Source organism: Trachurus japonicus, chromosome 16 (assembly GCF_045865225.1).
Source record: "Trachurus japonicus isolate A0001 chromosome 16, Traja_1.0".
Classification (NCBI taxonomy): Eukaryota; Metazoa; Chordata; class Actinopteri; order Carangiformes; family Carangidae; genus Trachurus; species Trachurus japonicus.
The window spans coordinates 36,258,617-36,279,036 of NC_140922.1; the positions used below are offsets into that span (position 1 = coordinate 36,258,617).

A 20,420-nucleotide genomic window follows, 5' to 3' on the forward strand; every position below is an offset into this window, starting at 1 on the left:
TCCAATAATGCAAGACAGGAAATAAAGGAGCTGGTTTAAGTTCAGGAAGTAAGTGGAGCTGTGCATAAAGCCCATTCCATCAACCTTTATTTAGTGGGAGCATTGGAAAAAAAACACCAAAAAAAACGTTTTAAAGTAACGAAAAAGTTACTTTCTCAGTAACGCATTACTTTTTGGTTTAAGTAACTCAGTTACTAACTGAGTTACTTTTTAAATGAAGTAACTAGTAACTGTAACTAGTTACTATTTTTCATTAACTTGCACAACACTGCCTTTGAGACAAACTGTTTGTAAACATGGGCTATACAAATAAAATAGCCTTGCCTACCTGGAACCATTTGCTTCTGAAAAACCATTTCCTGAAAAAAGGGTTTTTCAAGGGTTCTTGGTAACACTAATGGTTCCAGTAAGAACCATTCTGATTTGATTTTGATTTGTCTCAAACAAGCACATCAAAAGACAAACAATCTATGTAACAAGAAACAAAACAATAATGATACTGTGCAAGTTTGAGAAGGGGCTGAAGGAAGCAAAGTTTATCAAGTTACATTGTGATTCATGTCATACATCTGTAGTTCCATACAATTCAGAAGATTAAAAACATATTGCTTTAATATGAAAGACCATGATTATAAATAAAAAGAGTAAAATTAGCTGTCAAGTTCTTTATAGCTGTCCAAGAGTGTATGTTTGTACTTACTTTTAAATTGTTTTAAGTTATTGCACATTTTTATATCCTCATCTAGTCTATTCCACGTTTTTACACCACAAAAATAGATGCTAAAACTTTTCAGGGTAGAATGGATGGTAGATTGTTTAAAGTTACAGTTCCCTCTTAAATCATATATGCTTTCTCTGACCTACATAAACATTTTTTGGATGTTTATTGGTAGCAACCTATTCCAGGCTTTAAACAAAATCTGACCTGTTTTGAATTTGACAAGGTCCTCAAATCTTAAAATACCCGATTTTAAAAACAAGGGATTTGTATGATCAAGGTACCCAGCATGATGAACCATCCTTATGACTCTTTTTTGTAAAATGCAAATCTTTTGTAAAGTGCTTTTATATGTGTTTCCCCCATACCTCAACACAGTGAGATAAGTACGGATCAATGAGTGCATAGTGCAGCATTTGAAGTGACTTCTGATCTAAAACATGTCTAGTTTTACCCAGAATTCCAATACTTCTGGATACTTTGGAGCACAAATATTTCACGTGAGATTTCCAGCAGAGCTTGTGATCTATTAAGATTCTGATCCAGAGAACCTTTATAAAAGGTTCTAGCAGGAGCCAAAAAGGGTTCTCCTATGAGGACAAGCCGAAGAACCTTATATGGTTCAAATTAGCACTTTTATTTCTAAGAGTGTAGGGTTAGAGGTTAGGGGGAATACATTATGTCAATGACAGTGTCCTCACAAAGATAGATTTACAAGTGTGTGCGTGCGTGCGTGGTGTGTGTGTGTGTGTGGTGTGTGTGTGTGTGTGTGTGTGTGTCAGTCAAAGTTCCAGTGAAGTGTGAGCGATGGAGGAAACGATGACACAACATCTGATGCAACGTGTTTCTGCTACGATGATGACCTCATCGCTCATCGTCTCATGTTTTCAATTAAACATAAATAAAAACTCATCAGAGTCTTTGATTCATTAACGAGAAAAACCAAATGTTTTAGGACTAATTGTTTTCACATTATTAACAGTTTCCCAGCTTCACAACACAATCTGATGTAATTGAACATCAGAGACTGTTCATTAGTTTTTATTTAGTTTGGTTTTTATTTCAGTCTATTTTTAGTGAGTTCAACAAGTGATGAATCAGTTTAGTTTTTATTTTTAGAGGAATTGACTCGTTTTTATTTAGTTTTATTTAGTCTTAGTTTAGTTTATATTGAGTCTTAGTCTTAGTTGCAGTTGTTCAGGTTTTAGGAGAAAGCCTCTGTCAAGTTTCAATACTTTATTGTACTTTATTGTTGATTTGTTTCAGTGTGCTTCACACAGACATACAAACACAAACAGACACACAATACAATACATGATACAATCAGAATAAAGTGCACAATAAAGGTAGTAATAAATAGATAATCAATAAATATATGGCACATTAAAACAATACCCTACCCCCCTAAATCGGTCAGACCTCTGAAGATGAACTTGTTCCCTTTTTAGTTGCATCCATCCCATAATGTTCCCATCAGTCCTCATCACGTTAACATTCCCTCTTATCCAGCTGTGGGTCGAACTCCAAGTCCTTTTCTTCCTGCAGCTTTAGACATCGACCAGAAAACTACAACTAAGCTGCTGTTACCTGATGAAACTTTACTTTACTGACGTTTAGCATCGAACCTGGAGCTTGGAGCGCTTTTCCCCAAAAGGAACATGCCATTTTTGTTCCCATACCTGCAGTGGAGTTGTGGCTTTGCAGATTTTTGCCTATTTTTGAGTGAGAAGTTGAGTTGTGACTTTGAGCGAGAAGTGTAATTGTCCCATTGGTCGGGTTTAGACAATGAAGAAAGGAGTTGGTTAAGTTTAGTAAAAAGAGACCAGGTCGAGGCTAGACAGGCCAGATAGATAGAGAGAGTCCAGATAAGTGGCTTTAATCAATAAGTATTTTAAACTATTTATTGCACTCTCCGCACTTTCTTTTTTTCACTTTTCTTTCTTGCATATGTGTGCCCTTGTTACTATTGTAGTGTATGTATAGTGTATGTATGTATTGCAAGTACAAAGCAGCTGTTACATACATACATTTGCAAGGCCAAGCTTAAAACAATTGTGTATTTCTGTTGCAGGTGTAAAAGTAGCTATGGCATTCACAAAGCAAGGAATTGAAAAGTTGTACAAGTATGTCTCAGTTTAAGAAAATGTTTAAAAAAGAAAAGATACGCGGCAAAGCAAAAAAACAGACAGGGAGCGTTGTAAAAGGTTTGACAGCAGAAATGATCTGTAGGAAGTTGAAGGGTTAAAACCTGGGTGGACAACCTGGTCAACTAGCTGCTGGAAAGCTACAGGGGACAAAACCCCTTTCTGGGGTCGTTCTGCTGGAGAAATGATGTAAATGCAAATATTTAGGTACAACAATGGCATAAATAGTCATACAACTCTAAAATTATCTTGGACTCAAACGGAAGCTTATGAATTAAGGAAGTTTTCTATATACATGTTAGGCATAAATATTCTCCATAAAGTGCTGAAAAATAATCATTTTCATGAGAATTTGACAGGCGAACAGTACTTTTTTTTTGTCTTTTTTGGGATGTTGAGGGTGATATCTTAAAATCGAGTTGCAACAAACCCCAGAATCTTTTTTTCCTGCCTCCCCCTATGTGTCAAGATACTCTCTGCCAAATGTTATAGTTGTATGACTATTTATGCCATTGTAGTACCTAAATATTTGCATTTACATAATTTCGCCAGCAAAACTACCCCAGAAAGGGGTTTTGGCCCCTGGGTAGAATGGAATAAATAAAAAAAAACGGTGTGTGTGTGTGTGTGTGTGTGTGTGTGTGTGTGTGTGTGTGTGTGTGTGTGTGTGTGTGTGTGTGTGTGTGTGTGTGTGTGTGAGTGAGTGAGTGAGTGATTGTGTCACGTTCAGGAAACCCCGGGATGTTGGAGCTTCTTGGGTAAAAAGTGTGTGACTCAGTCTGAGGTTTAGACAGAAGTGGGAGAGAGAGAGGGGGAAGAGGATGAAGATGATGATGATGATGAAGGTGAGGAGGATGAAGGTGAGGAGGATGAAGGTGAGGAGGATGAAGGTGTGACTTGACTTCCTGTCATGTGACCGACCGACCTCACCTTCACACACTGACTCAGCTCTGGAGCTCCTGGGAACTGGATTTGGAGAAAAACTGATGTCAAGCGGTTCTTGGGATTCAGGATGGAGAAGGATAAAAGGAGGAGGCAGCATGAAGACCAGACCACATCAGACCAGGACCAAGACCAGACCACATCAGACCAGGACCAGCACCAAGACCAGACCACATCAGACCAGGACCAGCACCAAGACCAGACCACATCAGACCAGGACCAAGACCAGACCACATCAGACCAGGACCAGCACCAAGACCAGACCACATCAGACCAGGACCAGCACCAAGACCAGACCACATCAGACCAGGACCAGCACCAAGATAAACCTTCTCCTCCTCCTGAAAACAGTGAGTGTCTCCGTCACTGACCTTGTGGTTCTGGTCCAACTGGACCCGGTTGTGTGTGAGTGTGAGGCTGTATTTGAAACCACATACTATACTGCTAGTACGTACCAATTTGTCCAAAATGCAGTATGCAGTATGCAAACAAAAGCTAAATCTGCAGTATGCGAAAAATTCCCAGAGGTCGTACTGATTCGGGAAATATCTCCAGTATCTGACCTGTCCACATTGCGTACTGTATCCCACAATGCAATGGTCCCCTGACATCTAACCGTAACCGTATCTTTGCCGTGGACCAACTATGTTATAGTTTAATAAAATAAAACTTAATGCAGACTGTTTCGGTTCATTGTAAAACATGTATTTCTTGATGTAAATGTGGTGCTAGTATGCGGTTTTGAAAACAGCCAGTGTCTTTCTTCATGTCTTTCTCACACTCATCCTCTCCTTGCCGCAGTGCATTGTGGGTACTTCCTGCTGCTGCTCCTGGGCCTGTGGGCGGGGCTTACGGCCGGTGCAGCTCTGCGCGACGGCGCCGCCCCGGTGGAGGTTCAGAGCATCATCGAGGACCTGCAGATGGCGCTGACGGTCTACAGCAACCAGCTGAACGAGACGGTGAGACCACGGTCCTGGAGGGTGGGTTTAGTTTGGTTTGGTTTGGTTTGGTTTAGTTGGGTTTGGTGTGGTTTGTTTGGTTTAGTTGGGTTTAGTTGGATTAGGTTTAGTTGGGTTTGGTTTGTTTGGTTTAGTTGGGTTTGGTTTGGTTTGGTTTGGTTTGTTTGGTTTAGTTGGGTTTGGTTTGGTTGGATTGGGTTTAGTTGGGTTTGTTTTCTTTGGTTTAGTTGGGTTGGGTTTAGTTGGGTTTTGTTTAGTTTGGTTTGGTTTGGTTGGATTGGGTTTAGTTGAGTTTGTTTTCTTTGGTTTAGTTGGGTTGGGTTTAGTTGGGTTTGGTTTAGTTTGGTTTGGTTTGGTTGGATTGGGTTTAGTTGGGTTTGTTTTCTGTGGTTTAGTTGGGTTTGTTTTCTTTGGTTTAGTTGGGTTTAGTTTGGTTTGGTTTGGTTTGGTTTGGTTGGATTGGGTTTAGTTGGGTTTGGTTTGGTTGGATTGGCTTTAGTTGGGTTTGTTTTCTGTGGTTTAGTTGGGTTTGTTTTCTGTGGTTTAGTTGGGTTTGTTTTCTTTGGTTTAGTTGGGTTTAGTTTGGTTTGGTTTGGTTTGGTTGGATTGGGTTTAGTTGGGTTTGTTTTCTTTGGTTTAGTTGGGTTGGGTTTGGTTTGGTTGGATTGGGTTTAGTTGGGTTTGTTTTCTTTGGTTTAGTTGGGTTTGGTTTGGTTGGATTGGGTTTAGTTGGGTTTGTTTTCTTTGGTTTAGTTGGGTTGGGTTTGGTTTGGTTTAGTTGAGTTGGATTGGGTTTAGTTGGGTTTGGTTTGGTTTAGTTGGGTTTAGTTTGGTTTAGTTGGGTTTAGTTTGGTTTTGTTGGGTTTAGTTTGGTTGGACTGGGTTTGTTGGGTTTGTTTTCTGTGGTTTAGTTGGGTTTGGTTTAGTTGGGTTTGGTTGGGTTTAGTTGGGTTTGTTTTCTTTGGTTTAGTTGGGTTTAGTTTGGTTTGGTTGGATTGGGTTTAGTTGGGTTTGTTTTCTATGGTTTAGTTGGGTTTAGTTTGGTTTGGTTTGGTTGGATTGGGTTTAGTTGGGTTTGTTTTAGTTGGGTTGGGTTTGGTTTGGTTTAGTTGGGTTGGATTGGGTTGGATTGGGTTTAGTTGGATTGGATTGGGTTTAGTTGGGTTTGGTTTGGTTTAGTTGGGTTTAGTTGGGTTTGGTTTGGTTTGGTTTAGTTGGGTTTGTTTTCTTTGGTTTAGTTGGGTTTAGTTTGGTTGGATTGGGTTTAGTTGGGTTTGTTTTCTGTGGTTTAGTCGGGTTTAGTTTGGTTGGATTGGGTTTAGTTGGGTTTGTTTTCTGTGGTTTAGTTGGGTTTAGTTTGGTTTGGTTGGGTTTGTTTTCTTTGGTTTAGTTGGGTTTAGTTTTGTTTAGTTGGGTTTGTTTTCTTTGGTTTAGTTGGGTTTGTTTAGTTTGGTTTGGTTTGGTTGGATTGGGTTTAGTTGGGTTTGTTTTCTTTGGTTTAGTTGGGTTGGGTTTGGTTTGGTTGGATTGGGTTTAGTTGGGTTTGTTTTCTTTGGTTTAGTTGGGTTGGGTTTGGTTTGGTTGGGTTTAGTTGGGTTTGTTTTCTTTGGTTTGGTTTGGTTGGATTGGGTTTAGTTGGGTTTGTTTTCTTTGGTTTAGTTGGGTTGGATTGGGTTTAGTTGGGTTTGGTATGGTTGGGTTGGGTTTGGTTTGTTTGGTTTAAATGTTTAAACTTTTTGGGAGTAATTGTACCACTTTTTTTCCCAGAAATGTATCTACAATCTTTCAAAAATGTATGCCTAATTTAAACGTACATTGATTGTTTGTGTATTTCTGGTGTTTGCTTCAAAGTTTTGTCCAATGGGGGTCCGCGGTCTAATTTGTGTCAATTTTAGGGTCCTTGATTATAAAAAAGTTTGAGAACCACCGGTCTATGTGATACAAGTATGAACAGTTTACCACCTAAAAAGCAGTTTACCCACTACAACACATTAGACTACACCATTGATTTACACTGTGGTGTGAATCTCCCCAGTCTGAGATAAAGAGCTCTGTCTAACTCTAACCTCTGGTGTGTTGCAGGAGGAGGTGAGGATCCTGCCGGCTCCGCCATGCAACCGCGCCGCTGCTCACCTGGACCAGGTGAGTCTCACACTGCAGCTGCTAAGAGCTGGGAGAAGTTTCAGAGTCCTCCGTGGCTTCTCTGAGTTACAGGGGGTCTCGGCGTAGCAGTGCATGTCCATATGACGGCTGCAAATGGATACCAACTGTCTTCGTAACAAAAAGACACACCAAAAAACATCCAAATACCTCCATGCTGCTCATATGTAATGTCCGTCTTGTATTGAAGCCCCAAAATGCGAAATTGTCCTGAAAAAAATTATATGAGTCTATATTTCAAGCTTGTTTTGTAGCGGAAGCTTCTCGAAGCTCCTCTTCCTGGTTCGTCAAATTTGAACGAACTGGGAAGAGGAGCTTCCGCTACAAAACAAGCTTGAAAAATAGACTTATTTAGAGGTATTTGGATGTTTTTTGGTGTGTCTTTTTGTTATGAAGACAGTTGGTATCCATTTGCAACCGTTATATATGGACATGCACTGCTACGCCGAGACCCCCTGTAACTCAGAGAAGCCACGGAGGACTCTGAAACTTCTCCCAGCCCTTATTAGTCCACATGAGGGGGAGGAGATAACGAGGGAAATTTCAATTTTGGGTGAACTATCCATTTAACTCGTTAACCCTCTGTGTCCCGTCAGAGCGACGTGCTGGTCGACAGCCTCTCCTTCTACCAGAGCTGCGCCGGTCGGCTCAGAGCGCTCTGTCCTGACGTCACGGTGCTGTGTCGCGTCATCACGCTGAACCAGGACCTGCTACAGCACCTGGTAGGGCTCTGCTTCTTTATTTTATTTTATTTTTTTCAAGCATGTGTTTATTAGTTTTGTTTGCAATTTACAGTAAATCAAACAGGACATTCTTACAAGCAAGAAACAGAGCAAACTTTTTCTCCCTATTCTCCCTGCCTTCTTTATTTGTTGAAATACAAACAGTATCCAATGAACAGAAAGAACAGAGACTAACAGAGGAGCCATTAAATAAAAAGGTTGTAAATGGCATGGCAGACATAAATAATAATGGAAATTTGTCTTTGGCTTCACAAATGATCACATAAAAAACACACAGTAAGTAAATAGCACATCATTCAATTCACATAACAATAAAGTACGACGGCGTATTAGGGCCACAGTGACAAATAAAAAAATTACAAACTTAGAGAATAAAGTCGTAAATGTACGACTTTATTCTCATAATGTTATGACTTGTTTTCTCATATGAAATGTGCGACTTTATTCTCGAAGTCTGTGTGTTTTTTTTTTTCTCAACGTGGCCCTAATACTCCGTCGTATTGAGGAGTTATGTGGAAATTTTAATGTTTTAATCGCCTTTTAATTAGTAGTAACTTAAAAATACTGCTACATTTCTACATTTTGGGAAAAACAAATTTATCAAAGAGTAATGTTTTTCTTCTCTCTATTTGTGTATATTTTTATTTTACTTTATTTATAATTAAACATTGATGGAGGAGCATCCAAACTTTTTCCAATCAATGTTATCTGTGCAACACCTGGTTAGTATCTGAGCTCTGATTGGCCGATTCATCCACAGTGTCAGTGATGACTAGAGCTCTGTAAAAGAGAGTAAGGACACCTCCATTGACCCTGGTAAGGGTTTAAGGGTTTAGGGTTTAAGGGTTTAAGGGTTTAAGGGTTTAAGGGTTTAAGGGTTTTGCCCCCTAGTGGCAGGATATGGGTATTGCAAAAGCGCCCAGAAAACCCATTCACTCCAATGTATGTGTGTTGCCCACTTGCTGGTAAATTGATGAAAACGGCCGTGTTTTTGTTTTTAGGTGTCTTGGTCATATCAGATTATACTTATAATTTGTTTATTACAAAATGTAGATTGAAACATTCATGTAGACAACTGTTTTTTTTTTTTTTTACTGGCCTATGTGTTAATGTTTATCTGTAAAGGATCCTCAATGATGCTATTAACGTGGGTGATCTATAAATGTCCTTAAATTATTGAAAACACCACACTGCTCATTCACCAACAATGCAGAGATGTCAGTTCTTTTGTAAAACCCATATTCCTCCACCAGGAGGCGCTGCCATTGGACCAATGCTGTCACTACTCTCTTTTACAGAGCTCTAGTGATGATGAAAGACAGAAAGTTCAGGGTCATTAGGAGATGTATTGATTGATTGACTAATTGATTGACTAATTGATTGATTGATGTTTACAGGTGGACTCTCACCAGGATGCGGACGGCTGCCCCTCCCCCCGCTCCCCTCCCCCCACCCCAGACTTCAACTCCATGATGGAGTCGGTGCAGTGTGTTCAGTGCTGGAGGCAGCAGGTGGCAGCGCTGCGCCGGTAACAACTCACCTCAACTCAACCCAACTCACCTTCATAGATATAGATCTATATACTGACTAGATGCTGGTTCCCAGGCAGCTCTATTGAGTGGAATGTGTCAACGCGGCGGCCATCTTGGTCAGGGGGAAGCCGTGTCTACTTCCTGCACTAGAGGTCTATCAACCATTAACATCACCATAACTCACTGAATATTCAACTGGTTTTCAAGCCGTTTGGTTTATTATAAATGTCAGACATATATTTATGATACAACAACAAAAAAAATTTTTTGAATTATTATTTTTTTATGCATTAAAGGGACAACGAGGAGTTTTGTTAAAGTGAAGTGTTTTCTCACTACATTTATGAGCCTCCGCACCGTGAAATTCTTTGACCGGCGCAAGACAGACTCATGTTTTCATTCATCAAGAATTAAAGTCAGAGGTTGGAAGACGATCACATACCGTCGTAGTTCCCACCATAAACGGAGATTCATACGGCGGCGTTATTCTCATGACTCGCCACGAAACCGAAAGTAAAGAAACGCTGGTCGGCTCGCCCAGCATTTCCACCACCACTAATAATAACAAAATAACCATAGAGACAAAACCATAGATTTATCTAAAATGGACCATTAACAAGTGGTAACGTAGATTCATCCACATTAATATCAGACTTTTTTATTGTCGCAGAAACTCCTCGTTGTCCCTTTAAAGGTTGAATATGTAGAATATTTATTAAAAGCTATATTTTTTCAAAAATAATACATATATAATATATTATGCTGTTAATGACGGTAAAAATGAAACACAAGGTAAATATCCTCCTGTCTGTCCTCTGATCAGAGCGGAGTCCCTAGCAACGGCCCGTTTTACCTAGCAACGGTCTGGCAATCGACTGCTGGAATTCTTTTTCTGTTGTTGTTGTTCTGGTAATTCTACATAGTCGACCTTTAAACATACACTTAGATACTCAGACACACACCCACATGCATAAATACACAGAAATGTGTTGTACAGGGTCTGACTGGTCTGACTGCTGCTCAGACCTTTATATGTCTATGGTCAGAAACCCCTGACCAAGATGGCCGCCGTGTTGACGTACGCTGAGAAGCAGAAGGCGGTATACATCTAGTCAGTATATAATATATCTATGAAGTCACCTTCACCTGAACGCCGGCCGACTTCCTGCTCTACAACACGATGACGCCATCGCTTCGTTTCTCCTCCACAGAGTAAAAATCTATTTTCTCAACAAGGTGAATCTGATTCACAGAACAATCAGACGTCATTGATTAGATTTGATATTTGATATTTATTAGTTTCTAATGACTTTATTTATTGCTGTGTATGTATTGTGTCTGGACACCGGGGGGCGCTGCTGCTGCTGCTGCTGCTGCTGTTTGTACACACACACACTGACTCTGAGCTTTATGATATATTTATATTAAGATATTTGAACCTGTTGAATTATTTTCTGCTCAATAGATTTTAAATAAAATTTTGGAATAAAATAAAAACAATGTGTCTGAAGTTGTTTTTCCATCAAAACTGCTTCAATCAGCAACTTCCCCCCGAGGCTGCAGTTCCTCTCCTCGCCACTAGAGAGCGTCGGTCTCCACAGACTCACACAGAGAGAAGGTCTGGCTGTTTTAAAGACACCGAGGAAACTAAAGAAACAGCACAGAAAACAATGGCTGTGTCCAAAATCCCCCCCTACTCTCTATCTAGTGCACTACATAGTGACCACGCCATTTTGTAGTGGTGTCCGAATGTTTAGTGATTATTAATGTTCACTATATAGTGACTGAATCTATCCCAGAATTCACCACGAGATGTAGTGAACAGCCGATGGTCACTAACCAGAGCAAGATATCCCATCATGCATTGCCACAGCGACCCAGAGCAACCGGTGTAGCTACCAAATAAATGCAGTAGTGCAGCAGCCTCAATAAATGTGTCCAGCTGCCAGAGTTGTCCGGACGCAGCTTCCACAGACTCCCACAACAAACGTCAGAGCAAATTTCCTAACAAGCGTTTTGAACTGACCACAGACTCTGGATAGCGATGCTAATTTCTGCTCTACCAGCTTCAGTCTGATACACAGTCACATTTTACACTCAGCATCTGGACTTGGTCATCTAGAAGTGAGGTCTGGGGTCTTAAAAACTTTTTTCTCGAAATCTTTTCACTTTTGTCTAGAATTTTTCAACTTATTTAACCTTTTTTTTCTAGAATTTTCTCAACTTTTTTTGGGAGACAATTTACCACTTTTTTTTCCTAGAATTTTGACTTTTTGGGGAGGAAAATTTTAGGAATTTAACCAGTTTTTTCTATAGAATTTTTCCTTTTTTTGGGAATTTAACCATTTCTTCTAGATTTTTTCTAACTTTTTTTATGAGTTTCACCATTTTTTTCTTTTAGATTAGATTCTTTTAGATTTTTTTTACATTTTTCTGTAGAAATCTTTTTACTTTCTTTTTGAGAAGTGTTAGCACTTTTTTGTCCAGAAATTTCATTAAAAATTTTCCAAAACTTGACACCAATTTGAAGGTACATTTACTAAGAAAGTAACTTTATTCAGTTCCAGAACAATGTGTATTTCTGGTGTTTGTTTCTAAATGTTGTCCAATAGGGGGGTCTGTGGTCTAATTTGTATCAATTTAGGGTCCTTGATGTAAAATAGTTTGAGAACCACCGGTCTAGAGAGGGTTCTATCTGGATCAGACTGAACAACTGGGATAAAAGTTGGATTAGATGGAAAGATGGATGAAATGACCCTGGATGTGTGTCAGCGTTACGCCATAAGAAACAAACGGCTCAGACTGTTTTCATTTAGATTTAATAATGTTGTTGACTTTTATTGCACAGGATGGAGGTGTTCAGTTTAGTTTAGTTCATTTGCACATTTGTGGAATCAACAAAATAAATGAAATAAAAAATAAAACGTGCAGGTGAGGTAGAAACCCACTCGGGCTCATCTTTAAACCTCACCTATAAAAGGTTATTGCACAAATAACAAAGCAAAACAAAAAAATTAACATTAATATACATTAGCTTAATAACATTACACAAAAAAACATCAATACAAAATAGAATAAGATCAAGGAAACAACAATTAATTGTAAGTTCAAATAAAAACAAAAGAGAAACTGCAAGGTGGGCGGAGCCTACTGAGCCGGCTGCAGGTACACCTGGTTGTCATGGTGATCTGCAGCATCTATGGTGTCGTAGTAGTAGGCCGGGTTGTCGGGGTGGATGTAGGCGTAGTTCTGCTCCCCGGGGTCCAGCTCGTCGTCGTCGGAGGGGGCGTGGCCTAGGTGGGCGTGGTCAGCGTCCGCCAGCTGATTGGACCGTTTCAAACCGGCTTTAGTGGCGACGGCTCGGTAGAGAGAGAACACCAGTCCAAACTGAAACATCTGTGGAGAGAGAGAGAGAGAGCAGCGCTAGTCGTCCTGGGGTCACATTTAAAGGGACAGTTCAACATTTAGTCAAATTGACCCATTGCCATAATCCCTATAGTCATAGCAGTAGGTTCGTTACCTTTAATTGTCGGTGCAAGCTGTTTTTAGAACGGTGGAGCAGAGCCGTGAGCTGCTCAGAGCTACGCTACGGAGGCTCATTATGGGATTTCTTGGTTTCCCTCATCAAACTCATCAAATACACAATCCAACAACTCCACAACGCTCTGGTGGACAAGTTGTGAGCTGCACATTCACCACGCTATGAGATAATAACACAACGTTACCACACAGAGTTCAGTGGTTTTGCATGAATTTAACTCTAAAACAACTCTGTGTGGTAACGTTGTGTTAATAATAATAATAATAATAATAATAATAATACATTTTATTTGTAAAGCACTTTTCATAAAGTAATCTCAAAGTGCTACAGAAACCAAAAACAAAAAAAACAAAAGACTAAGAGAAAAATCAGACACGATTAAAATCAGCAGTAGATAGAACAGCTAAAGGAGGAGATGAAAGTGCAGAAAGAGAATAAAAACATCTAGGAACGACCTAGGAAAGTTATTATCTCATAGCGTGGTGAATGTGCAGCTCACAACTTGTCCACCAGAGCGTTGTGTTGTGGAGTTGTTGGATTGTGTATTTGATGAGTTTGATGGAGCTAACTGTCTGGAGAGGTGGGACTAGTTTTTTCACAGTGAGGCTATTTTATTAGATAATATGTATTTCTGGTTGAATAAAACTACATAAAATTGATTGCGTATTCCTCTTTCATATTGTCATTATTTTATAAAAGCAATATATCACTCCGTCCCATCATCTACATCAAAGAACGTGTGTAAGGTACTCCAGTGTCTGACCTGGATGAAGATCAAGCCGACGTCCATACTGACGATGGTCAGGACGTTCTCCTGGAACCACACACTCAGCGCCGCCGAGCAGCCCTGCACACACACACACACACACACACACACACACACACTGAGTGAATGCAGAACACACTAACTCTGCCCTTCAACGGAAGAACGGGGTAAAACTCCTCAGAGTGCAGTTCTGAGAAAAATGAGTTTAAAGTATTGTTGTTGTCCAGTCAACTGTATTGAACTGAGGATTCTGAAATTGGTCAAATCCTTGTTTTTGCAAGTTATTAGTCTAGCTGTGTAATAATATTTAACTCAAACTTAACATTTGACCCTTATTTCAGAGTTACCTCTGTCTGTTTTGCATTAAGGCAAAATCTAAGCTGGACATACAACGTAAGAAAGAGGAAACTAACTCCTATTGGTTCATAATGATAGCAGCCTGTTGTACAGTAGGGAGTGTTGTGCATTCTATACACAGAGAGAAAAGGTAACTGTAGTTAGTTGTTCTCTTGTTGTCACCGCAGGTTTTGGGAGTTACTGTGAAAACCACCCTCAGATATAAATAAATCCCAAATAAGATAATGTTGAGTCAAGATATTTATCCACATGATGTAGTAGCAGACCTTTAATGTCCCAAAAATGACAAAATCTCATTTGTGACAAAAAATGAGTTACCCCCTTCTTGCGTTGTAGGGCAGCGTTGTGTGAGTGTGTGTGTGTGTGTGTGTGTGTGTGTGTGTGTGTGTGTGTGAGCAGCTGACCCGTGTGTAGGAGTTGTTCCCGTGTGCGAGCGGCGGCCTGGGCTGCAGCTCCGAGGAGCAGAAGGAGGAGTTGGAGCAGCGAGGAGAGGAGGAGAAGCAGGAGCAGGGCAGCACGTCGGAGCGGTTCAGCTGCTCCGTCTGCAGGTACCGGTTCCCCAGCCAATCAGAGGGCTTCGTCCGGCCGCAGCACTTCGCCTGTCGCCACGGCAAAGTTCACGTCATTTGTAATGTAAATGTAAAAACAAACAAAAAACCCTGATTAAAATAAACTTAAACATTTGGTATAGATGATAATAGATAATGGCTTGAATAATTCAAACACTTTCCCTAAGGAAGATAATTGGTCCTTTTTTTCTATAAAAATCTATAATCATGACATCCCTATTCCCCCGTTTTGTACGTACGCACTTTTCGCCGCCAAATCCGACACGGCTCGACACGGTTCTACTCAGTTTTTATTTATTTATTCTTTTTTTGCTTTTAGTCTACTTGCCAGCCCATAGGGCCCCGTTGTGAATCCGGAAATGTTGAGTACCCCAAAGTTTTATTAGTTTCTGGAAGTGACCAGATTTTGGTCCATCAAAATCAGCCCACTGGCGGTTAAAATCTGGTCACTTCCGGTTTAGACAGCCATTTTGAATTTTGAAAATGTCAGAAATGGATTCAGCATCATCAATAACCCCTAAAACCACTCCAATATTGCCCAGATCAGCCAAGTCAATTTTATTGAAATATTGCCCATATGCAATTATGCTAATTTATGCTAATTATGTCTGTTATGCTAATTGCCCAATATATATTAGCATCCGGCAGTTTCTGAATACTGGGGACCCGTACTATCTATTTCTAACATAAAACTTTGGGGTACTCAACATTTCCGGGTACTCATTGTTGGCAAGTAGACTATTTTACACGCTCTAGTGTGACGTCCGACAGGAATCAAACCCGCTGAGTTTAAACACAGACTGGCAGCAGCAACACTGATCTACTGAGACTTGTTATTCTGTCACCGGAGTTAAAGCTTCAGTTGGTAACAGTGATTCAGTCGTATCTGCTGGAACTGTCACTATATTCTGATAGTTGGACATTAAATGGGTCATTTAGGACAAAATCCAACTCCTCTGGCTCCACCTACAGCCTGCACTGCAAAAACTCAACATCTTACCAAGAATATTTGTCTTATTTCTAGTCAAAACTAATCTCATTCTACTTAAAATCAGACTCATCACATTAAAAAGCAGCTTGTTTTTAGACACTTTTTACTTCTTTCAAGCAGATTTTCACTTGAAAAAAGTAGAAAAATCTGATAGTGGAGCAAGTTTTTCTTTCTTATTACAAACACAAAAAACTTCTTTCACTGGCAGATTTTTCTACTTATTTCAAGTGAAAATGTGTTTGAAACAAGTGAAAATGATCTAAAAACAAGTTCATTTTTAGGTGATGAGTCTTAGTTTAAGTGGAAAGAGATTAGTTTCGACTAGAAATCAAAAACCACTTGTTTACATAGAGGCTTGTTTATCCTGTTACATGCAGCGTCTGTTGTCTGTCTGACGTCTGCCCCATTTCACCTGAATGCAACATCAAGAATACGTCCAGATATGCAACCGCACCGCGAGATGGAGGGAATTCCTACAGACTATACCTTTAACATGCACGTGCTGATTTGCATTGACCATATATGGTGGTGTTGGGCGGTTCAGAGGGACTCACGTAGCGCTGCAGGTTGTCCAGCAGCCGGTCCTCATACCTGTTGCCTTGGTAACCAACGATCATATGGTCCACCTGGTCCTCCAGAGCCTGCTGTACCTGGATGACATCACAGTGACATCACACACCTGGATGACATCACACACCTGGATGACATCACACACCTGGATGACATCACACCCCCTCTTTCAAAATAAAAGTCTTTTTCTCACCTTGTCGCTGTTGACGAGCAGCAGCAGCGTCAGAAACAGCTGGCCCAGGACCAGCACGATGAGGAAACCCAGGTACTGAGACCACATGAGACCAGCGGAGACCAGCAGAGACCAGGAGGGACCAGGAGAGACCACATGAGACCACATGAGACCACATGAGACCAGGAGGGACCAGGATAGACCACATGAGACCACATGAGACCAGGAGAGACCAGAAGAGACCAGGTGAGATCAGCATAGACCAGCAGAAACCAACAAAGACCAACAGAAACCAAGAAAGACCAACAGAAACCAACAAAGACCAACAGAGACCAACAGAGACCAACAGAGACCAACAAAGACTAACAAAGACTAACAAAGACCAACAGAAACCAACAAAGACTAACAAAGACCAACAGAGACCAACAAAGACTAACAGAGACCAACAGAGACCAACAAAGACCAACAGAAACCAAGAAAGACCAACAGAGACCAACAAAGACTAACAGAGACCAACAGAGACCAACAAAGACCAACAGAAACCAACAAAGACCAACAGAAACCAACAAAGACCAACAGAAACCAACAAAGACCAGGAAAGACCAACAGAGACCAACAAAGACCAACAGAAACCAACAAAGACCAACAGAGACCAACAGAGACCAACAAAGACCAACAGAGACCAACAGAAACCAACAAAGACCAGGAAAGACCAACAGAGACCAACAAAGACCAACAGAGACCAACAAAGACCAACAGAGACCAACAGAAACCAACAAAGACCAACAGAAACCAACAAAGACCAGGAAAGACCAACAGAGACCAACAAAGACCAACAGAAACCAAGTAAGACCAACAAAGACTAACAAAGACCAACAAAGACTAACAAAGACCAACAAAGACCAACAGAAACCAAGAAAGACCAACAAAGACCAACAAAGACCAACAGAAACCAAGAAAGACCAACAGAAACCAACAAAGACTAACAGAGACCAACAGAGACCAACAAAGACTAACAAAGACTAACAAAGACCAACAGAAACCAACAAAGACTAACAGAGACCAACAGAGACCAACAAAGACTAACAAAGACCAACAGAGACCAACAAAGACCAACAGAAACCAAGAAAGACCAACAGAGACCAACAAAGACCAACAAAGACCAACAGAAACCAACAAAGACCAACAGAAACCAACAAAGACCAACAGAAACCAACAAAGACCAGGAAAGACCAACAGAGACCAACAAAGACCAACAAAGACCAACAGAGACCAACAGAGACCAGTAGAGACCAACAAAGACCAACAGAGATCAACAAAGACCAACAGAAACCAACAAAGACCAACAAAGACCAACAAAGACCAGGAAAGACCAACAAAGACCAACAAAGACCAACAGAAACCAACAAAGACCAACAGAGACCAACAAAGACCAACAGAGACCAACAAAGACCAACAGAGACCAACAAAGACCAACAGAAACCAACAAAGACCAACAAAGACCAACAGAGACCAACAGAGACCAACAAAGACTAACAGAGACCAACAAAGACCAACAGAAACCAAGAAAGACCAACAGAGACCAACAAAGACCAACAGAAACCAACAAAGACCAACAGAAACCAACAAAGACCAGGAAAGACCAACAGAGACCAACAAAGACCAACAGAAACCAACAAAGACCAACAGAAACCAACAAAGACCAACAGAAACCAACAAAGACCAGGAAAGACCAACAGAGACCAACAAAGACCAACAAAGACCAACAGAGACCAACAAAGACCAACAGAAACCAAGTAAGACCAACAAAGACTAACAAAGACCAACAAAGACCAACAAAGACCAACAAAGACCAACAGAAACCAACAAAGACCAACAAAGACCAACAGAAACCAACAAAGACCAACAGAAACCAACAAAGACCAACAGAAACCAACAGAAACCAACAAAGACCAACAAAGACCAACAGAAACCAACAGAAACCAACAAAGACCAACAGAAACCAACAAAGACCAACAGAGACCAACAGAGCCCAGGACAGACCAGAAGAGACCACAGCTGGTCCAGATGTTCTACCAGCTGATCCAGATGTTCTACCAGATGATCCAGATGTTACTCACCAGCAGCAGCAGGAATCTGTGTTCTCTGTTGGTTCCAACGCATCCAACAACACTGACCAACACAACCACCACACCGACCACCAGCAGACCGAAGGCCACGGTGCGCAGCTCCACTACACACACACACACACACACACGGTCATTACACGGATACTAACACAGGGTTTATACAGGAATCTTGAAGTTCATTTAAACACCTTTTTAAGACTTTTTCAAGACCTTCTCAATATTTTTCAACACCTCACCGCCACTTCAAGATGTAACCATTTACATCAGTGACACTTTTAACTGAACAGTTTTAGTTTGTGATTCAGACTGTAGTAGACCACTATGATACAACACAATTCACAATATATAGGCTGGGATAATAAATCAAAGGCAAAGTTTATCAAAAAAGAAATATTGCTCAACTCCCCAAAACAAAATCTACAATCAGGACAGTCATGACATGAGCCTCAGCTGGTTTGATTTTGTTTCTAGTAACTTAGGGCTGTAGCACCTTTTAATACTTTTCAAGACCCCGCGGATACCCTGTAACAGGTGTTGTACAGGTGTTGTACCAGGGTTCCTACAGCTTAAGCCAAGTTACATTTAAGACTTTTTAAGACTTTTTTAAAGCCACTTGAAATGAAATTTAAGACCGACTTCATAATAAACACAAATGCAGAACACACCACAATTACATAGGGTTAGGGACAATTTGACCCACTTTCCTCTGTGATCCAAGGTAAAGTGACTGTTACATGAACATTGGATTGTGTCTCTTTCCAGCTGTCCTTTCAAAATAAATGTATAAAAAGTCTGGAAAAAAAAAAAACACTGACTCGGGAGCTGGTGACGGTGAGAAATTTAGCGTTGACGGCCGCCACTAACTTCTCTATGTCGAAATGTTACCAATTATTTTGAGATTTGAGACTAACTACAACCATAAAATACCACTTACCATGTGTTCACATTTTTAAGACTTTTGAAAAATTGATTTAAGACATTTTAATGCCAATTAAGGCCTTGTTTTTAGATTAATGAATTCAATGCCTTTTAAAGGTGTACAGAAATGGCCGTTTGTCCCGTTTGTCGCGCCGAGTTGTCACGAGCTGCAACACGAGTTTACCCGAGTAAGGAAAATGAATTTGATTGGTCGTTATCGAGCGGGCGGGATATTCAAAGTTTGGGGCGAGCCCGAGCTCCGTGTGTGTGTGCGTGTCTCAGACGTTTGAATGACGGATTACGGATCCAATATCAGTGGCTAGTGAATCGTGTACAGGCTGACGTATAATCCGTGCGCCTGCATTATCCAATACGAAAAAAAAAACTACACTAAAATACACACTTTCATCACGGATTTACTCAAAAATAGAATTTTGCACAAAGTTTGGCCTACATCGTCTGATAGATGAGTTATTACACTAATTTTATGACCCAGAGTGGGCTCAAATTCAATTTTCTTTTCTGTACACCTTTAAGACTTTTTAAGGACCAGTAAGAACCCTGTGTACAGGTGTTGTACAGATGTTACCTGAGGGGACGACCGTCAGGAAGTTTTCTGTTCCAAACAGGATCCAAACACAACCAGCCACACTCAGCCCCAGCACCTACACACACACACACACACACACACACACAGAGGTCAAAGGTCACATGTTCCCACCAACAAGACTTCACAATAAAACACACGTCACTAAATCTCTTCGTATATAAAACGCTGTAGGAAAACTGATCAGTCTCAGCTGTTACAGGGATCAGTATGAGAGGTTACCGTGGGAACCAGAGGTTACCGTGGGAACCAGAGGTTACCGTGGGAACGAACGGCCTCACCATGAAGATGCTGTTGATGACTGCCGAGCAGAACTTGAGCAGCTGGATCTTCACCTGCAGCTTCATGATGTCGCCTCGTCGTCTGGTTCTGGTTCAGGTTTCAGGTCTGAGAGCAGAGTCCACTTCCTCATTGTGTCTAAACATTAACACACACACACACACACACACACACACACACACGCAGCAGGAACAAGGAAGCTGCTGTGATTTAATGAGTAATGATCAGGAATGTCTCACGTTACAGCTGAAATGACCCAACGACCCGCTGCTGCTGCTCTAGAGAAAACACACAGGAGTTTGACTTTAATCCCCTGAAGAACC

At 40.7% G+C, this 20,420-nt stretch overlaps 2 protein-coding genes across 2 annotated transcripts; one reads left to right on the forward strand and one right to left on the reverse strand.

Moving 5' to 3' along the window:
• Positions 1-3,874: 3,874 nt before the first annotated feature.
• LOC146972838 (uncharacterized) lies at positions 3,875-9,198 on the forward strand. Its single transcript, XM_085803272.1, has 5 exons — positions 3,875-4,154; positions 4,606-4,763; positions 6,846-6,905; positions 7,520-7,645; positions 9,064-9,198. The coding sequence occupies exons 1-5, from the start codon at positions 3,875-3,877 to the stop codon at positions 9,196-9,198; spliced, it is 759 nt and encodes a 252-aa protein (XP_085659398.1).
• A 2,800-nt stretch (positions 9,199-11,998) lies between these two features.
• LOC146972839 (tetraspanin-19) lies at positions 11,999-20,170 on the reverse strand. The gene is made up of 8 exons (XM_085803460.1): positions 20,100-20,170; positions 19,801-19,876; positions 18,285-18,397; positions 16,186-16,260; positions 15,977-16,072; positions 14,267-14,461; positions 13,503-13,586; positions 11,999-12,594 (listed from the first exon to the last, which is right to left on the reverse strand). Exons 1-8 carry the CDS (start codon positions 20,163-20,165, stop codon positions 12,346-12,348), a joined length of 954 nt encoding a protein of 317 aa, XP_085659586.1. The 5' UTR covers positions 20,166-20,170; the 3' UTR covers positions 11,999-12,345.
• Between the last annotated feature and the right edge of the window lie 250 nt (positions 20,171-20,420).